We start from the raw sequence: 21564 nt of genomic DNA on the forward strand, positions 1-21564 counted from the left end.
GACACGCAGCACTACTGTACATCTAAATATATGATGAAATATTGCACATCGCATCTATTGCACATGAAGAACTCATTACAACATAGTGGTGACATATTGCACATTAGTAGTTTGTCACATTTATAATTAGTTTATACTGACACAGTTGCATTTACCCTTGTCATTTATTTGCATTTTTAATAGGTAACGTATACTGTAATAATAATAATAATAATAATAATAATAATAATAATTAATAATACTGCGCCAGAACGCTCTCCACACATCAGCTATTAGTGGAGAGGAGAGCAGAGTGATGAAGCCAGTTCATAGAAGGGGATTATTAGGAGGCCATGATTGGTAAGGGCCAATGGGAAATTTGGCCAGGATGCCGGGGTTACACCCTTACTCTTTTCGAGAAACGCCCTGGGATTTTTAATGACCACAGAGAGTCAGGACCTCGGTTTTACGTCTTATCCGAAGGACAGCACCGGTTTACAGCATAGTGTCCCCATCACTGCTCAATTAGGACCCACATGGACCGCGGGGTGAGCACCCCCTGCTGGCCCCACTAACAGCTCTTCCAGCAGCAAGCTTAGTTTTTCCCAGGAGGTCTCCCATTCAGGTGCTGACCAGGCTCACACCTGCTTAGCTTCAGTGGGTTGCCAGTTGTGAGTTGCAGGGTGATATGGTGACTATATAATATCTATATTAACTATTAAAGTATAAATATACAGTGTATATCTTAATAGCTAATATATTCTTTTGTTCTACATTTGGGAACTCTAAAATCTTTGCTAGAGTTGTCAACTTGCCAAGAAGTTCATATGGCAAGTTGCCAGCAGCCATATAATATGATTTATTATCTTAATTTGATTGATAAATTACCAAACCACTCTGTAATACCATATATAATAATGCTCTTTATTACAGTATGGTAAAAGATAAGCATTAGTTTTCTGTCCAACTCCAAACAATTTCAACTTCGTACAAAATACATTTTCAACCTGAGTAGTCCAGTTGAATTTGCTATAATACAGTATATTAATTGACCTGGGAGATTATTTCCTTGAAAATCAGTTCAGGTGAAAGGTCACCAGCAACTTTGGGATCCAACAACTTTTCATGACTTTTTTTTCACATTCAAAATCGGGTTGTTTGATACACCATTGCACAAACCTACAGTATGACATAAATGTAAAGAAACTGCGTTCTTTATATGTTCGGTCAATCTCCACTGTATCATCTGAAAGTATAAAGTACAATTGCCTATGACTGCTACTTGTACATTCATCTTTATGTGGTGTGGATAGAACTGTGGTAAACTTTTGTGGTAAACTGACATAACCTTGAGGCTAATAAATCGTAATGCATAAAGAGTTTTATTGACTGACCTACTCTGTACTCTTTGTTTAAAATGAATGATACCATCTTATAATAGGATTAACAGTCATCTGCTTCAGCTTGCTAATCAAAAGATGGGACTGCAGTGTAATAAAAATACAGAGCTTAAGTCAATGAACAGCAGTTGCTCATAGGCATGGGGTTCTCTAGGTGTTTAACAACAAGATTTACAATGCTGTTAATAGCCTCATCCATGTCCCATCTGTGTTTATAAATGTAATGATATGGATCAAGTAGAGCGTTCGCTTCTGAGCGGAGCCTGGAGACTATAATTCATTCAAAGCATTTCAGACAGGTTCCTGCATCCTGCCAACCTCTCAGGCTGTTTTTCTGCAGTGATGTGCAGTGGGTTTAGTGCCGATTGGAGGGGAGGCATATCCTTCGCTGATATCACAGCAAGTCTTGAAGATCCTGGATAATCGTATGCAGGCTTTGCTTTGAGTCAAGGGATGGCTGGGTGGATAACTGAGGCTGTCCTCACAGTGCAGATAGTGTGATTGTGTGCCTCTCCTTGAGAAATCCCAGCTGCAGTCACCTAGTGACACAACCCAGGTTTAAACATGAGTGCAGCCTGCACTCAGAGTGAACGTAAACAACTTGTTTGCATAAGCCACTCACTGTTGGCATACAGAGGAAATGGACCCTAAACGTTCTGTTTGATTAGCACCTTCTGGGAGCAAGACATACTCCGTACAGAACCAACATTTCTACCCAACCCTTTAAAAAACTAAAAAAAAAATGGCAGCACTGTATTCCATACAGAGTTGTATCATGTATAGTTTTGTATTGTACAGGCATTCACGTTTCTCAAAAGCAGACAGTTTTGCATTGTAGCTTATTATTTAAGTTATTACTTTAAATACTTAGAACATTAATACTGAGTAATTTAAAACCAAAATTCAGACATAATTTTGTCTTGAGCTGTATCAACTGTATTAACAAACCCAACTTTGTTGAACTTGGTTTAGACTGACAGAAGGTGACACTGAAATAAGATCTTTCTTGCAGTCTAGAAATGGAAAGTCAAATAGCATTTTAATTCTTTAGTTTAACAAATGCAATTCTGTTTTCTACATTAATTCCCTTCATTTTTTGGCAGGATGAAAACATGATCAACTTCATTAAAGGGGGCCTCAAAATCCGAACAAGTTACCAAATTTACAAGTGAGCGAAAGTGTTGTGCATCTTGCTTTTATAAAACAGTTCGAAAATAGTTTTCTTATAGGTCTAAATGGTTTTCTTTTAACGTAGAGTGATATCATATGTATTAATGCCAGGGTGGACTAACATAATCATTTTACAATTAAATGCAAAAGAGAATTCTTACAGCCATTTTTTTAAAGTAATGGTTATACTGGTGGAGTCAGTTATGTTACTTTGCCTTCCTCCCTAAGGAGACGTCTGCCCAAGTTCTGACTTTGGACCAAAAAACCCCTCATCGTTTATTGACGCATTGCAGTTACCCGTGTCATATACATGATCTTTTCTGCATCCTGTATGTTTCACCTAACTATGGCACTTACCTTTCCAAGATGAAAAGTAATCCATTAATACAGGAGTAGTTTTACATATAATTTTAACAGAACTCAATTACAGCATTTAAACATGTTGTCTTTGGTTCTGATCTGTGATTGGTTTCTTCGGACATACTGTTTAATGTTCCCTAAACAATTACTTTGTGTAACTTTGTAAATATGAACAGGGTTCCATTTACTTGTACACACACAACTTGCTCTAATGCCTATGGGAATTTGCAGTTTGATATAGGATAATGATTAGTAAATGTTGCTCAGTGAATAATAGTGGTGTATTTGTTTAAATTTTGGATTCAAATAATTGGTCTGTGTTGCTGTGAAACCAACTTTTTTGTCACAAATGTTCCTCCAGAGGTCCTGTTATACTGTATACTAATTGTAGCACCTGCTGCACAAATGAAATGTTCTTGCATTTCTTTCATTGCTGTCAGAATTGCATAAACAGTGAAAAAATGGAATGGAAAGTAAATATTTTTGCATATAGCCTGCTTAATGCTCTTTTGCCTCTTCTCTGCCAGAGAATGCCAGCAGCTGCTAAACATGACTCAGGATCTGGATAGCAAAAATGAAACCTACAGCCAGTTTGAAGGGGGTGTCAAGCTGGGGATCGGAGCGTTCAATCTGGTACGTCTGGCATCGCCTCGGAGTATTTAGACTACGCATTCTCAGTTTGGACTAATGAACCCCATGTTTCCAGAGGGAGCTCTGTGATTTGTCAGCTTTTTAGGATTATTTGAAAACTGTTGAGTGGCATTTTATTTCTCTGGCTTAGTATGGAAGCACTTTACTAAATGTAAATAGAATGTGGCTTATAAGTGCTATGGATTAAAAGAGTTTTCACTTTCATGTATCATTTTAAAATTAAAATTGCCACTCATGCTTTCTTATTGTTATTGTCTCAGCCTGTTTGGAATGACCATGTGTTTCTTTTCCTTTCAACTCACATTAATGGTTCGACTAACACATGGTTAGAATAAGGATGTGTAAACAGGCTCCACCTGCCTGTCATGTTACCGTATTTATTTTTTGAGGCTCTTCAATGGCCTTCAAGATTGCTAGCACTAATGGATGGAGAGGCATAACCCTCACTGAGGTCAGAGCAGAGCAAACCTGCAGGTGTCTTGAAAGCAGGACTGTTCTGCCAGAACCTGAAAGAGTCTTGTTATACTAATCCCAACCCTGTTCCTGACCGAGCTGAGCCAATTGTGTGACTGCTTGAGGAATTGTGACATGACTCTTACTTGGAACTTGGCGAATTCATAAAGTTCAAGTTCTGCTCAGGGCCAGCGAAGTGGCTGAGCCACTAGGGAGCCCTTATAATAAGTAATACTAAAATTGTTATTTTATCTTTCTGTAGCATTTGGCTTGACTTTCACCTGTGGTTTGCTATTTGCCTTGCAAACCCTGAGGAAATCCAGCTGCATTTACAGATCTAAGGACAATTTAAGAATTCTGCCAGTTGAGTGTGGATTGTGCTGTTTGACTTCCCTTAAGAAGCCATTACCTTTGACAGCCAAGTAACTCTTGGACTAAAGTTAACAGTTGTGTTATAATTGGTTCTGCTCATGTCGACTCCTATATCATGAAACGTTTTTTTTTAATTGCGAATGATTTTTGTTATACACGTTATTTGGAACAGTCAGTTATGTGCTTTTTTCAACTTGCAACTTATAGCTAAGAAACTTTACAACCGCATGTGGGGGAGATCCAAAAAGGGCAAGCCCCCTATTCTGACTACACACCTTTGAGTCATTCATCTTGTTGTAATACTGTACATCATAAGTTATGCAGCCCCAAACTCGCACTGGAGGTTCAGCGCCTTATGGTGGCGACAGCACTACAAGCACTTAGAAGGCATGTTGAGTCCTGGTTAGCAGTGCAGGGTCAATATTGCAGTCACAGTCTGCTACTGACATGACCCAGGCTTGCTTGGGCTTAGTGTCCACTTGTTGAGCTACTTGGCAAGCCCCAGAAATAATGTTTAAAGGAGTTATGTTCCCCCCAGGAAACCTTGTGGAATTCAAGCAAATTAGTAAGATTTAAACTAATGAAAATGTTCTCAGAAGGATAAAATTAACCTTTTATCAACTGAATTTTATTCAAGTTCAAGTTGTAATAAAATAGGTAAACAGATTTTGTACCTATGAAATGCTTTTAATCAATGGCACTCTTCTATGATAAAAGATAAGCTAAACTGGAATTGGTCATTTTAGTGGATGGTGTTTATTATACCCCAGCTCACCCCAAACTGTATTGGAGTTGAACCTGTGATCCATATCTCTGGTGATTTTATTCTTTTTCCGTTCATCTTTCAGATGCTCTCTCTCCTCCCGGGTAGGATCCTCAGACTGCTAGAATTCATTGGCTTTTCAGGCAACAGGGTGAGACTGTACACATTTATTATCCTTGGGATGAATGCTTAGGCCCAACTCCAGCCTAAATCCCTAATTATGACCAATGATGCCACCTGTTTCTCAACAGCCTAATTCTTCACTATCTCAGTACAGACTTCAGGGCACATTATGCTAGCCCACAGTGAAATTTAACCATCACATCTTGGTTTAATACATTTAGTATTGTAAACGGTGCTGTGGGACATTTTAATGACCAAGTAATCAGGACATTGGTTTCATGTCTTGTCTGAAGGACAGTTCCTCTTAAAGTACAGCACTGTCACCATGGGAAACTTCATTTGGGAATTCTGGTAGAGAGAACAGTGCTGCCCACTGATCCCCAATACTTCTTACAGCAGAAGCCTGGTTTTTCTTTGGATGTCTGAAATCCTAGTAGTGACGTAGCCTTGCTTAGCTTTAGAGATGTGTTAAGACCAGGCTCGAAGCCAGCTATCCTATTCTTTGAGTTCTGACAACATGAGCAGGCAGTATGTGGACCAGCTTTAGGGACAACCTTTACTGAGGTAACAGCTGAGGGAACTCTGCTGTTGTATTTGCTCTTCCAGGAGTTTGGGCTGTCCCAGTTACGAGAGGGAGCTGCCACCCACAGCCTGCGAGCCGTTCTCTGTGTGTTGACTTTGCTGATGTATCATACTTATGTCTCCCTAATCCTCGGTAAGAAATGCACTGGTTGAAAATTGCCATCAATAGTTATTGGATGGAATTGGTGATCATCAGATTAACTAGCACTGTTTAATGTTTGATGATCTGACATGGTATCCTTCTTTAATATACAGTATTTCGTATTGGGAACTGGGAAACATAGACTCCAAAATGCTCAGAACTGATAAATCTAGCCACTTTACGCAGATAGTCTCCAGGACATTGCATTGTGAATATGAAAAACAAGTATCCTTTGTGTGCTTTAAAGCAGGTTGGGCCAGCTCTGTTTCTGGAATTAATACCTACGGTATTGGTTTTTCTAGATCTCAAACCAGCAGCAACTGAAGAGCTAGGAGTTGTTCTTAAATTGGTCCAGTTGTGCCAATAATGATTTGATTTAGGTCATTGAGAGCTTCACATTTTAAAATACTACCAGTTGTAAACCAACCAATTTTCAGTACAGCAAAACAATTTCAGTATGTGATGTTTTTCCTTTAAAACCAAGAGAACTGGTTGCAAATTAATATTAATCTTTCCACTATATTGCAATCCTGTAGGTACTGGTGAAGGCAATCTGGTTGAAGCAGAGGCCCTGTTGGAGCCCTACCTCGACAAATTTCCCAATGTGAGTACAGTATCTACGATCTCAGCAGTTATTTCTGCCTTCTGTATTTGACAGTCTCTTCTGACTTTTGCTGGGTTCTTTTTCTTTTTTTTTTCCCTACACAGGGGTCAATTATTTTGTTTTATGCAGCCAGGATTGCCATACTGAAAGGAAACTTTGAGAGGGTGAGTTTGATTTACAAATCTCGCTAGAAAAAAAATTGTGATGTTTTTTTTATCTGTCAAGGTTAATTTTTAGGCATATTTAATCTGTAACCTGTTCTTTTCAACATTATATATAATGAGAAATCTTCCCATTGAAATTTTGTATGATATTTATGCATTTTTGGGGGCATTTATAACACTTACGTACTATTTCTGGCCCCATGTATGTAGTTAAGTATTAAGAAACACTTTCACTATTAAATGGGTCTGTGACAAATATAACCACAAAAATCCATGAAATAGAAGGACCAGAAGGATAAGCCATGAAGCCAAGACTAGAAATAAATCAAAAACTAATAATCTGTAAATATCTTCATAGCAAAGGTTGTAAATCTCTTAATTTATCCTGTCTTGCCATTCCATATGGTTTCTTTCAGGTGAGCTATTAAAAGAAAGCTAATTATTTTTTCTTTTTAAGGACTCCATGCAACTATTGAGAAGAGTACTTGCATTAAACCTGTCTAATTCCAGCAGTTTTTTTGTCCAACTTGCATTTTGCCCTGTAGTTTAAGTTGTCTGAGTGATACCTCACTTGTTTTCTTTATCTTCTGAGTCATGATCTATCAGAGTGCAGAGGGTGCCTTGCACCACTATAGGGTAGTGCACTTCAGTTGTGAATATGGTGAAACCATTGCTGAGGGTTTCATGATGGTGAATTTGTGTGTTCCCTTTCCCTCTGTGAAGGCTGAAGTGAAGTTCCAGGAATGCATTGCCTCTCAGCAAGAGTGGAAACAGATCCATCACCTGTGCTACTGGGAGCTCATGTGGTCCCACTCTTTTCAACGGCAGTGGCTGGAGGCCTACCGCTACGCAGACCTGCTCTGTAAGGAGAGCAAGTGGTCCAAGGTAGAACGCTGAACGCTGAACGCTGAACGCTGAACGCTGAACGCTGAACGCTGAACGCTGAACGCTGAACGCTGAACGCTGAACGCTGAACGCTGAACGCTGAACGCTGAACGCTGAACGCTGAACGCTGAACGCTCTGAATTTTTCGTACCTATTTGGCTCTGCAGCACAGTATGCTTCCCATTTTCCAAATATAATTGTAGTGTAGGAAAGCAGTACACAAAGTGCTGAAGATGGTAACAAAAGGAAGAAACCTTTAAATTTAAGGATGTTATGTGTATCAGTTTCCAAAAGCTAAAAACTGTATGTGCATTTGTGTCATCAATTCAGGGAGTGTTGTTGAGATCAGAAGGTAAAAATGAAGGAATAGTTTTCCTTTTGTCTTGATTTTCTTAGTCATCTTTTCTTTTTCACACTTTGAGAGTCCTTGACGAAAGTTAGTTTCATCACTTCAGTTTTTTTGCACTGTGAAAATCGTTTTTTTTATTTCTCACCCAACAGGCTATCTACATGTTTCAGAAAGCAGCCATCCTCAGCATGCTCCCAGATGATGAAGTCAAAAAGACAGGGGAGAATATTGTTGAGTTGTTCAGGTCAGAAAACACCTTTTCAGATCTGATCTATTGATGTAACTGTAAAATGTGGTCTGCACTTCTGTGCTGTTCATGACTGTGTAAGACCAGGCAGCTTACTCTTAAAATTCATAAAAAGAGATAATGGTACCTGTTTGCTGGTGCTACTCTTCTGCTTTACAGAGTAATTGACACTTTTAAGAGTTACATTATTGTTGGGCTGGTTAACCAAAGAATGAACCGTAAGTGAAGAACTGTGGATCTTAAAATTATACAAAAGCAATGACTAAAAAGAGAGTGCTCAGTTTTTATAATTAGCCATTTCTTTATTTCTGCAAAGCTGTCATTACCTGCTGTTTTGAACATTAATTTATGAGAGTCACAAATGTACCTTCATCATACCACCTGTACATTTTACTTGGAAAGTCTCTCAGAATGTGCTTGGGGCAGTAGTAAGACCTTGTGGCTTTAGAAATCTATTTAATTTACCTTGCTTCTGATTTAACGTCTTCAATTAACCTTGCTTCTTCTCATGTACAATTGCACTTCAAAATATCCAATCGCAAAAAAGGATCTGTGCAAACGTAAAGAAGCTGAAATGTATGTAGTTTTCAGAGGAGGTGGGTGTTCAGTGGGCTTCTTTCTGTGGACCATGTCAGTTTTTATGGGAGAACAAAGTTAAAGATTTCAGGTCCCACATTGCTCCTTGACAAGAACGTGGGCTTTTGTCTTTACTGAAATGAGTAACTAATCCATTTGTTTTCTGGTTGCAGACAAGTGGAAGGGCTGAAGCAGAGGATTGCAGGTAAATCCATCCCCACTGAGAAGTTTGCAGTGAGGAAGGCCAGACGCTATTTGCCCTCCAATCCAGTGAAGCTAGTTGTACCTGCACTGGTAAGGTTCGTGGTGCAGCTGTTCAAGTTGGGTGTTGGGATGTACTGAACCATAAAGTGTGTTTCATAAATGCCAGTGTGAGGGTAGCTACCATATATAGTGTGGTTACTGTTTATAGACTATGCAAGCAAGGGGTTATTTAGGAAAAGTTAAAGCTACAGCTGACCATGGAGTGTGTGTTTATACCCATTGTATTTTGAAGCGCTGGGACCTAAAACTTTAAATTTAATGTTATTTAGGTTCCTCATAAGACACCTAAATGGTTCAGGGATTGTTGGTAAATAGTTTACATTGTGCCTAACTATAATTACTTTTTGCTAAAGGTTAAGTATGCCATCATATATTCGATATTTTATGTTTTGATTTCACTGTGTTTTCTGCCTTGCCATTCTGTAGGCAATTTGGAATTGTGTGATATCATATGAATATTCAAAAACTACAACACTCCAAGCACATTTAGGAGTTACACATAAAAGGCAAATGTGAAAAACAGATGGAAAAAGGGTTCAGTATATTAGTGCTTCATTAGTCAATCAGTGTTACATTTACTGTATGAGGCACTCAAAACGTTTAGCACAACAACAGAAATCTCTCCTCCACTAAATGTGAAGACTGCGCAGCGAAATAAGAGTCTTCAAAGCAGACTGAGATGATAAGCACATAAGAAAGCTTGTAAATGAGAATGAGAAAACATTTGTTAGATTGGTTAATTCATTCTGCCAATTTAACATTTGTCATTTACTGGGTTGATCAACAGGTACCTTGCTATGAATGTCAGAAGTTGGCCACACTGGACCAATACAAGTTATACATCTGTGATGTGTGCTTTGCACCAGGTTGCACATGCTGCCTTATAGGATTCTGTCCTATTCCTCTCCTAGAGCCTGATATACTTAATAAATCTGGATACTTTGCTTTTCTAAAAGAAGCATGCATAGTGAAGTTTCTACTGATGCTTAATATACTCTATAATGTTGATTATGCTATGATACAAAAAGTACATTTTTCAATGACCATTATGTGTCACAAGCTTAACGTCCCAGATCTGTAAACCTCACTTGAGCTTAAACTGTTTGTTAACCCCACAGCGCCCTTATAGTAAAATAAAGGGGAAAAAATGAAATTCAGCTGGAAAACTTAATCTCAGTTTCTGCCTTCAGCTGTAGATTGTTTAGCTGCTTCCAGCGTCAACTTCATATTTTTTTGGCATATTTGTCTGTTTTGCTTTACCTTTCTCTCTTTGTCAGCTCTTTGGCTGATCCTGTTATCTCTTTGTCTGGGCTTCCTCACTGAGCCCTGGTGTGTGATGCCTCTCAACCTGCTTTTGACTATCTCACAACACCTGTGCACCTGCTAACAGGGAGCATAGGATTAAACGGAAAAGACCAACAGCTGCTTCCTTTTAGATGGCATCTAGGCCACACTTCCTGTCGCACTTACTGTATGGTTTTCAGTTTTTCTGAACATGTTTTTTAGGTTTTACTCTTGATATGCTCGATTGAGAGAGAGATGGTTTTGTGATATGTTTCTTATGAGAACACAAGTAGTGAACACAAGCATTGAACAGTTTACTTTTTATCCTCTCAGGAAATGATGTATGTTTGGAATGGCTTCACTATTGTTGGAAAGAGAGCTGACCTGACTGAGGGTTTGCTCATCACAATTGAAAAGGCTGAGGAGCAGCTAAGATGCGACCCGAGTAAGTACAAGAGCAACAGTAGTGATGACAAACTTGTCCCCTGTAGTGGACAATATATAATTCTATATATGTATATAGAATGTTGTCATTCTTTATGTAATAGAATACTGTATATAGCGTATACACTAAAGGATTCCAAAGTGTCGTATAATACTATAGGTAACAGTCTTTTTCTTTACACAGGAAAGCATTTTGCATTCGGCAACCTTAACTGCTGTGCACTGAGCTGCTGATGCATATTAAAAGCTGTACACTGTTACAGAGGACTCTGCCTTACCAATAGGAGACTCAGTTTACCTTAAAGGGTACTTTGGAGTTCCATAGGATGAAAAGCACTATATACAATTAGATCCAAAATTAATTAATATGCTTGATACAATGCAGCTTAAGTTGGTTTTAGAAAAATAAGTTTATATGTGGTGTTTGTTGCCTAAAGTAAATAAAACATGAAGAATTGAAAGACAATAAGTACTAGACTCCACAAAAACAGGTCAGTCCAAAATAATTACAGGTTTCCCTAAACATACTGTAACATTCAGAATTATTCACATCTACAGGTACCACTCACAAAAAAAAAAATGCAGGCCTGAGCAGAAGAAGCTTTTGTAGAGAGTTTAGAGACTGAAATGTATCATGCAGGATACGGCAAATCTAATTCCTGAGAAGCACTTCTCAGTATTTATAGTTTAATTTTGTATTTAATAATGCACAAATTGACATAAGATAAGATCACTTTATTAGCCATATACAATTTCTTGCATTAGGAATTTGTCTTTTCGCATACCCCAGCTTGCTCTCCATGAGGCACCAAGATAAGGAGAAAGAAGCTTGGGGTCAGAGCACAGGGTCAGCTATTTACACGACGCCCCTGGAGAAGCTGGGGTTAAGGGCCTTGCTCAGGGGCCCAACAGAGAAGGATTCCTCAGCCGGCCGTGGGATTTGAATCGGCAACCTTCCAGTCACAGGCGCAGATCCTTAGCTACAGTGCCACCACACCGCCACATACTTAATGCAATAGAAATGCAATAGAAAATTCGTCTAAAATTTAAGTACTGACTTTTTTATTAGATGGTTATGTGAGAATATAAAATGATAATCACAGTGCAGGCATTTATTGGAGAAACAATGGATTTTACCCTTTAGATTTACCATTACCTTTTTTTCCCCAGTGTGCAATCCTTGAGAAGATAACCTTTCACAATTATTTTTTTACTTTTGTTAACTACGGGGAGTGACATCAAATATGTTTTGTCGTTCACTAACAGATCCCACAGAGTACCACCCAGATGACCAGTGCCTTGTACAGATGTTGAAGGGCCTCTGTCTGAAACATCTGGGTCGTCTTATGCAATCAGAACTGTGTTTCACACAGGTCGTTGCGAGGTAATTCTCTGCACTCTTGCTAAACTAATGGCCGCTTCACTGGAAAACGCATTTCTTCTATTTGTTTTTCTATAATTTTGTGACAAGTGCCATTTTTAAGGTATTTACAGAATGCGAAGTTTTTGCTCCGAGTAAAACTGAATCAGTTTTGGATATTTGAAAGTAAATGTTTCATTTTTCAAAGTTCATCTGGGCCATACAGTTCATCTGGGAAAGGAGAAACATTTTTTTTAGTTATGGTAAAAAGTAAAAACCTTGAAAGTTTTTATTAAAGGCAATATAATTACGTTTTCCAGAAGCACACTGATATCATGGAAACAATTATTTAACAAAGAAATATCTCAAAAAGTATAAAAGTGTAGCTGTATAAAAGTCTTTGGATGAATACATTTCTATCAGTAGTTATTGAAGTATGAATAGCAGGCAGACTGCTCCATCCATGTCATGCCTTCTGATATATTTTTCTTATATTCCGATATATTTTTATTCTTATCTTTCTCTGTTTGTCTTATATGTTACAGTCCAAAACTCTTGTATTCTTGGCCCAATTGCCATTATAAATGAGAAATTTGTTCTGAGCTTACTTGTATGGTTAAATTATTTATAGATAATACTGTAGATTGGAATATAAACTTGTTGTGCATTTATACAATGTTAAGAAAGACAGGATCTATGAATTATCTGTTGAAGGTTTCTTGAGCAATTCTGTTTAATGGAATCCATTTGGAGAACCCTGAACACCAATTCTCCCACAATAACCCTTATATTAATTGCCGTGTTTCCTCTACTAATTCTTTTCATGCAGTGAGAAGATGATCCGCTATGACCATTACTTGGTGCCATTCAGCCTTTATGAGCTGGGCCTGCTATATAAACAGCAAGGAGACTTTCAGAAGGCAATCAGATTCATAGAAAATGCAAAGTAAGCACATTCTCGCCTTATGTGTCTTTTAATTATTTAGTTTACCCTGAGAAAGCTACAAGAGACCTTGATTTATGAAACTTCACTCATTGTTTCTGAATAGATTTTGCTATCCTTTCAGAGCATATTTTATTCATCTTGACTTTTTTTAGTGAGCTTTTTAATATTTTTTTTAGAAGATTGTTATTCTTTTCCGATAATGACATTGTTTTTCTGTGCTTACTGAAGGAGAAATTAATACTTTTAGAAAACACTAATACGGTTAAAACACAAAGTGCTTTATTTTTGGATATCCCTTATTACCCATACAGATCACCTCACCTTGGATATTTAATTGCTGTCAGATTTGTTAAGCCCACACTTCAGGTCTTTGCTATTAACACAATAGTTCACAAAGAGCAGATTATAGTTCAGTGTTCGCATGCCATATTCATTTTAAATGGGGTGAAAGAACATGGTAGGCGGGATGATGGTGCAGTGGGTAGCACTTCCTTAGAGCGCTGAGGCCCTGGGTTCAATGCAGGGGGTCCCGTCTGTGTGGAGTTTGCATGTTATCTCCAGGTTTGCGTGGGTTTTCTTCGGGTGTTCTTTTTTCCTCCCACAGCCCAAAGACATGCTGGTAGATTTAATTAGCTGCTGGGAAAATTGGCCCTTGTGTGAGTGTACGTGTCTGGCATGTTGTGGGTGCTATGTGTCTTGCCCCCATTGCTTGCCAGACGTCTCCATCTCGCCCATGACACTGGACAGGATAAAGCAGTTAGAAATGGATATACTGCATAGATAGTTTATCATGTTGTCAGGACCTTGTAGGCATGAACATAATCTGTGGTGCCCTGCTTTGGGTGTTGTGAATGTCAGGACAGACGTTGTTATTAAAGAGCCCTATTACTGTATATGGTTCTCTTCTCTACAGAGCAGGTATTTTAAAATTCCCATTTCTCTTTTCTTACAGACTGAACTACAAGGACTATTCAATGGAATCCAGGCTGCATTTCCGTATCCATGCTGCTCTTAACAGTCTCAAGAGCTCTCCAGCCACCACACCTTAAGACAGTATCCTGGCTGCCTTTTCAGACAAATGTGTCCAATACAAGAGTTTTACTCCAGGCCATGATTTACTTACAAATTTCTGTTACAAACTGTAAAAAAAAGGCAAATGTCCAACAGAAACATTTTTTTATTGTGAATTTAGTATTTTCTTCAAAATCACAAACTGGTGTAAAAGTCTTTCTTCAGATTCTACTCAAGTCACAGAGTCCTCCCCAAGCCTTTAATTTATATAGACTAGCAGTTGAAAAAGTCTCATTTAACATGTGGCAACTACAAGATTCTAAGGCTTAGATAACCCAGCAACATGTTGTGGGCTCACTTATCTCCTCAGTTGAACCAAAAACCATCAGACAACACTAATCACTTTTCATTTTAGAGAATACTTGGGAACTAACTAAATCCTTAATTTTAAACAGGGTTTTTATAGAATACTACAAGAGAAGGTGAATGGAAAACCTTTGAGAGAGAGACTGACTACAGTTTTTGTTATTCACATTTTATAGGCAATCGGTTGTGAAAGGAAACCAATGCTGTAGAAGCAGAAGGTTTTCAATATATTTGGAATAATTCACATTTAAAAATGGTATGTGACCCAAATATTTTGCCTTTAATAGATCAGTCCCAAAAATGTACCATACTGACATACTCTATAACAATTCAGAGTTTATAACATTTCACTGATGTCTGGTTTGATGTAAAGACCCAAGAGGAAATGGCGATGCTAGGAAATGGAGTACCTTTTGTACTCTAGTGTTCCAGTTTGTGTTGTCTTTGGTTTCCAAAGACATAGTGCTTTTAAAACGCTTTCTCCTTTCTCTTCATTGTGGGAAAAGGTAGATGCCAACTTAAAAGCCAAGGTTCAGTTGGCTTTTAAAGTATACAAAATATGTCATTAAGTGTTTGAAAAGTAGATGCAGAGCTGTTGCAGGGCCCGATTGATTTATAATATTGCAATAAAAAGAAAAATAACAATTTCCTTCAAACGGAAAACCAAAGACAAGTCTAATTGGTTGTATTTTGAACACTTTCCTTCTATAAGGGGGTAAAAACACTTAAATAACCTAACCTAAAAAATGTAAGGCTGTGGCTGCTGAGGAATACAGTGCAATAAATGTCTTTTGCACTTTCACTTATTTTATTTCACCTTTATATTCTTGATGTGTAGTAGAGTTGCACAGGTTCATCTCTTGTCACTTCATTGTGGTAATTTCCTGTAGTCCTTGAATGCAGTTGAGTAAACCTCTTGTTTGTGGTTTCCTAGGAGACCTCTTATTAGCAATATTTTTGAGAGTGGCTATGAATTTGGAGACTTGAGGACCTTTAGAGAGTTGAATGTTCACTTTGATCTGTAAAGAAGATATTTCTAGGTACCTGCCTTCTTCATTAAATAGTGGAGTGTTACATTCAGAGCTCATTAACTGTTGGGCAGGGGTAAGACTAGTAACACATGTAAAAGAAGAATATAGTTATTTTTTTTCCCAGAACAGTTGCCACCATGATAACAGTAGTATTTGTCAGTTGCTATTGATTCCTCTAGATGTCAGCCTAGATGAATGTATCTTCCTATTTTTGAACTTGACCAAATAAGTGTGTGTTTGTACAGTATATGTGTGTATGTTTCTTGTGATGTACTAAGAGCTACTTACCATGCTTCTTGTATTTAGGATGTATTTTATATGTTAGAATAATTCAAGGTGCAATAATTCCTAAACTGTATGTGTTTGTCATACAATTTAATGAATTTCTTTGTTCTCCCAGAGTGTAGGCTACACTGTATTGCATTACAGTGCCTTTTACACATTTCACAGCAAAACAGTTGTGGAGTGTCTGTTTCTAGTTAAGCTCACTTAGCGACTTATTTTAAAGATAATCTAGTAATGACTGCAAAAGTCATCGGTGTAACTTGGCCATTAAATATCCATAAAACAATTAAAGCTTATTTGGTCTCAAATCTAATCAATAAATAATCCTTTAATCATTTGGGCCATGTTGCCTTCTACATTGCCTCACATCGAAGGGCTTTCTTTGTGTTAGAGGTATTCCTTAATGCTTTGCAGTAAGTTTTGCAAAGACATTTTATTTCAGCCTTTCTTCTGATGCAGAAGTTCACTAAATAATTAAGAAACATACAGATTACTAGAAAAGCTACAGTGTTCTTGAAATAACACAAGTGCTTAAATAAGTGTTATATTTAATCTTAAATCAGCAATTGTAGTATTTTGTTGTATTATAACACATTTATATTGTGTTAAATACTTCAGTTAATGAACGGTAGACTCAAGTACAAACAGTTGTTAAGAGGAAAACGTGAAAAGCTATTAATGTCATGCAGACTTTGGAGTGCATTAGAATGTACCAAGATTTTACACAGGAATCGTTTGATTTTCTGCTTTCTTTTCGGAATACGGGATGCTTATATACAACAAGATGCCTCCTTTGGTGTTCGTGGTTAACTTAGTATTTTACAGTAGATTATGTGCTGTGTAGGTGCAGCTTGATCCTGTAACACTTTAAGGGGAAAAAAAAACTATGATGTCAGTCACATTGTACATCTCTGAAAAGTAGTTCTTTTTTATTTTCAGGTGGGAAGTATCCCTGTTTTGGTTCAGAATTCACACAAAGACAGTTAAAAGCCATTGTGCATCTCCATTAACCGTCATTGGTTTGTGGTTGAGAATTTCAGTTGAATTCCACATTGCTATGCAATAGCTGTGAAGGGAGGAGAAATGCCTTTTAGATGTTTAAATAGATTGATGGCATGACTCTTCTGCTAAAGCAGGTTCTCCTTATTAGTTATGCAGCACTGCTATCTTCCAGTGTTGTAGATTTTGACAATTTTGCTCAAACATACAGTAGGTACCATGAAAATTGTCCCTGAATAAGCAAGATGTACGGGTAAATGAAACATGTTTTATTGTGATAACAGAGGCAAAGTTGGTGATGCACATTCTCATAAACTCAATTATGGACCCAAGCATCTTCTATGAGGAACTACATATTTCTTGCAATTTGTTTGGTGGTGGTGGGTTCTTCAACTCATTACTAAAGTCTTAATGTTACCTTGTTAGTATTAAAAAGATATCAACTGTCACCACTAACATTTTCTAATGCAGGTGATGGAGCACTATTGACATTTTGTAGCTTACAGCTGTGTACTTTCAGCCCTGTGTTTTTTTTATTTCCTTTGTAAAGCTTTTTTCCCCCCAATTTCTACCTTTATTAATCCTTTTTTCCTGGAGCTAATATTTCAGTCTTGTTGGTATTTTAAAAAACAGTTATAAAGATAGCAAATGATAAAATAACCAGACATGAAACACAAGTGGCTGGAGGTGCAGCACAAAATACAAGGTCAATAGAAAATGGAGCAGACGCAAACACCAAATAAAAGACTTTCTGAAAAGAGGTTTTGAGACTAGATTTAACAGCACTCATGGTAGTTGACTCTCTGATATCCATGCAGATAGAAGTCCAGAGCTTTGGGGCATAGCAAAAGAAGGCCCTGTCACCCAGAACGTAAATGATCCTGGGGGACATACTGTATAGAAGACCAGAGTAAGACAAACAAAGGTTGTGAGTTGGGTAGTAGACTGTGTAAAGGCACAAGGATTTTGAAGACAGGGCTGTTGACTTCTGGCTGTGAAATTTTGAACACATTGGAGTTTTTTCAATGTGCATTTAGATACGTCAGCAAGTAGGGCATTGCCATAATTAATTTTAGAAAAGACACACACGTGTTGAGCAGCTTTTCTGCTACAGTCAAAGACAACATAGGAAATTGTCTGGAGATATTTCTGAGATGATAGAATGATGTTTTTACAAGTCAAGCCAGGATCAAAAATAAACCTCAAATTCTTCGGTTGTAAATGAGATTCAAGCACAGTGCCATCCACAGATAGGGTTACCTCATGGGCTTCACGTAAGGGATGGGAGGTGCAGAGTAGCGTGACCTCGTGTCACAGTTTAAGTGAAGGAAAGTTTGAAACAGCCAGCTTTGATGCAAACATCTCATATAGCTGCTAAGTGCCCCAAGCATCTTATCCAGCTACTTCTTGAAAGAAGCTGAGATATTGGCTTCAGCAAATATTTTCATATTCCATGTGGCTAATATTTGTGTGTGGATGTTAGAAAAACTAGAGGTATAGCTTTCAAAATCTGAAAAAGTATTTCTTTGCTTTAGAGCTGAGGGAAAAAAAACCTAATTCAAAAGCATAATCTAAAATACCTTCCTTTGAACGTGGCTTGTTTGTATGTCTGTTTTATTGCATATTTAGTTTATCTTTATTAAAAAGTGGTGCAGGATCAGGGTTGCAGCTAGGCTTGGTACTTTTATAGTAGAAGCTTCCCTAAGAAGTACTAGTATTATGGTAGTTCTAACTCATTATTTTGCTTTATAAACAATCACATTATAAACCAAAAGAGATGTATTTATTTGCCTGCTGATTTGTGGAATAGAGCGTAATATAATAGTTGGTGTCAAGAGTTATACAAAAGGTTTTTCAAAATCATGTCTGAGTACTAAAGCATGCATCATCTTCAATGAGAGAATTGAACACTATTTTTTCTGGACTGCTGGTCAGGCCTCTGCAAAGATGGTTTTCTTCTTAATCTTTCTGATACATTTGCTTTTTCTCTCCAACAGGAGTCACTGTGAAGAACAACTCACAGTCTTCAGCATATGTCATGTTATATTGTATTTCAGACTGCAAAGCCACAATTAACATTAATAATTTATGCTTTTAACTTCTCCATTGTGTAAGACCTTTGATATTTTCTTTTATAATTTTATCTGAAAATGGTTATAAAGAAATTGTAAGTCATAAATGTTACAATTTTAACTTAGTCAAGAACAGAAGCCTATTTTCCCCTTTATTTTGTTGCTTTTTCTACAAGCAGTGTACTGCTGCTTTCACTAAAGTTACCTAAGAGTGCCTGCTGTGTGTACGTTCACATTTTGAAATGTAAATATCTTTTCAAGTGACTGTATCTTTTGTCTGCTGTGCAGCGAGATCACTCAGCAGAGTGCTGTAGAAATGCAACATCATATTCCTAAACAAATAAAGCCATGAATTTGAACAGTGAATATGTTTCTCTATTTTATGCTGTTTATGTTCCTCTTTTGTCTGGATATGTTTTTCTCCACCTCTTACTGAACATTTGTTTCAACTCAAGTTCTTAATGAAGTATAAAGACTCTGCTCCATTATAAACAACTTGACTAATGTACTGTAACAAATTGCAAGAATTATAGGGGGTGCTTGTCTACAGCATCAGCTTTTGGTTCCCTGCCATTTTTGAAATGCTGAATGTGGAAGTATTTATTGTTGGATTATAAAGTGTGTAGCGTCTGCATGGTCTTGTGTTTGAGTGAGGTTCTCTCCCATCAAAGAAAGACATGCTGGCAAAGTCTGATGGGATATTTTAAACTGTCCCTTTCACATTAGCTCTCTAACAGACAGGTGAACTGTCCAGTGTGCTTTCAGCACTCCCATACTTCTGGAATAACCTTTAGATTACTCCAAGAATGAATGGTGTATAAGGAGTTGCTTTTACTGTAAAATTAAGGAATGGTACTGAAGAGCATCTAAGACAACATTTGATTATTTTGGAAATTGAATGTACAGTAAGTACTAAATACCAGTAAGTGAGAAAATACCAGCAGATTATTCTAATGAACCGCCTCCCACGCAATTTCATATGCACTTATCAGTGTTCTAAATACACTAGGAAGTCTTTACTACTCTAACACTGTTTCTTACCATTTCTGCTTTAGTAATTTTACAGGAATTATTCATGCTGATTGCAGCTGTTTTGTTTTCATTCCTCTCAAGAACATCCTACATTTTAGTGTTCTAGCACCGTTATAGAATAGTCTCAGAAAACTGGAGATTTGCACTATGACATTTTTTTTTACTCTTCAAACATTTCTGAGCAGCTTTCAATTTTGCAGTGGTCCTTGATTTGTGTTTCTGCAGCAGCATCAATCTACATTCCACAGATCTAGGTGGGGTTTAAAGTGTGACTGCACATTTTTACCCCTTTCCTCTCATTTTGTATTTTCTCACATTAGCAATATTCTCTCAAATTACATTCAAGATACTGCATGTTTGTATATTTAATGGGCTGAGATTTTAACTGCACTTTCATGACGCGAAATGTTGGACGTTTTCTACTGGGTACTGTGTGTATTAGACCATTGGCTGCCAATCCTAGTCCTAGAGGACTGCATACTTGCTGGTTTCCATTCAAGCTGAGTTTATTTTCCTAAATAAAACCTTAATGGTACTAACAAGTTACTTGATTGCAATATTTGCCTGTTTTTCTACTCGTATGTTTGGAATATAATGCGATATTCACACAGTTCAGCTAAATCCCATTATTTTTGGTTCAGTTGTATAACTGAAAGCGTAGCTAGAACAAATGCCAGCAGGTGTGTTGTCCTCTGGGACCAGGATTTGAAACCTCTTGCCCTAGTTTAGTGGTTCACAATCCTGGTCCTATGTAATCCCAGTGCCTTCGGGATTTGCTCCAGATGGAGGCTAATTTTGGTTTACTGTGTGAGGCCTTATTTTAAATTTGCTTTCAGATCTTAAAAAGCTGGGGGGAAAATGAAATCAGTATAAGCCCTGTGCTTATTAATGGGTTTTGGGACTGCCCTCATTCAGGTGTGCTGAAATATAACCAACTGGATTTAAGCAGAAAGAAAAAATATCAAACAACCCACACAGATTTAAAGTGTTGTTCCCAACTGTGTCTGTTCATCATCAATTGCTCAATTATTAAAGACTGTTGAATCAGAGATTAGGGAGTAAAGTCTTAATTAGCAAGTTGAAGAGAGACTTCTTAAGTTGTTACTGGAAACAATTCACTTTAGAATATTTTTTAAATTAAGGATTGAACACAAGGTGTAAGATAGCAAGCAGAACAGTTAAACTTGGAAGTTAAATAAGGTTTACAGAAATTCCCAACAATGCCAAAACCCTAAAAGAACACTACCTTCCCTGCCTGTATGCTTCATTATACAATAAACATGACATCAGAAACACGAGTCAGTCCTATTAACACCTCCTTTTAAATAAAAGTAAAATTATGAATTGTTATTGTGCAGTCCAGTGTGTAAAATTGAATTAGCTGTAATACTTATTTTAAATGATTCCACGCAGCATATAGGTACAAATTGTAAAAGACATGTTAGAGAAACACTTTTTTAAAACCTAACACCAATTCTGTAGTTAAGGTTATCATTTTTAAAAGGAATGGTGATGGTCTGATACTGAGGAACTGAAACTGGTCTGTGGACAAAGATTCTGTACCATACCCACCAACGCCTGCAAAGTCTTTTAAATAAGTGATTAGCAGAGCATAGGATCGATTTCAGGTGATGTGAGGAGATATATCTC

General features: G+C 37.4%; 1 protein-coding gene across 3 annotated transcripts in view; it reads left to right on the top strand.

Moving 5' to 3' along the window:
* The window catches only part of ttc39b (tetratricopeptide repeat domain 39B), a 56711-nt gene extending 37463 nt beyond the window's left edge, over positions 1–19248 (top strand). For all 3 annotated transcript variants that reach the window (XM_088627135.1, XM_088627127.1, XM_088627141.1), the window contains 13 exons: positions 2483–2547; positions 3437–3542; positions 5234–5299; positions 5878–5986; positions 6532–6599; positions 6704–6763; positions 7487–7648; positions 8150–8241; positions 8994–9114; positions 10702–10813; positions 12079–12196; positions 13002–13118; positions 14071–19248. In XM_088627135.1, the coding sequence (XP_088483261.1) occupies positions 2483–2547; positions 3437–3542; positions 5234–5299; positions 5878–5986; positions 6532–6599; positions 6704–6763; positions 7487–7648; positions 8150–8241; positions 8994–9114; positions 10702–10813; positions 12079–12196; positions 13002–13118; positions 14071–14167 (1293 nt within the window). In that variant the 3' untranslated portion in view covers positions 14168–19248. The remainder of the gene's footprint in view (positions 1–2482; positions 2548–3436; positions 3543–5233; positions 5300–5877; positions 5987–6531; positions 6600–6703; positions 6764–7486; positions 7649–8149; positions 8242–8993; positions 9115–10701; positions 10814–12078; positions 12197–13001; positions 13119–14070) is intronic.
* The last annotated feature ends 2316 nt before the right edge of the window (positions 19249–21564 follow it).

Source organism: Lepisosteus platostomus, chromosome 1 (genome assembly GCF_059453375.1).
Source record: "Lepisosteus platostomus isolate fLepPlt1 chromosome 1, fLepPlt1.hap1, whole genome shotgun sequence".
Classification (NCBI taxonomy): domain Eukaryota; kingdom Metazoa; phylum Chordata; class Actinopteri; order Semionotiformes; family Lepisosteidae; genus Lepisosteus; species Lepisosteus platostomus.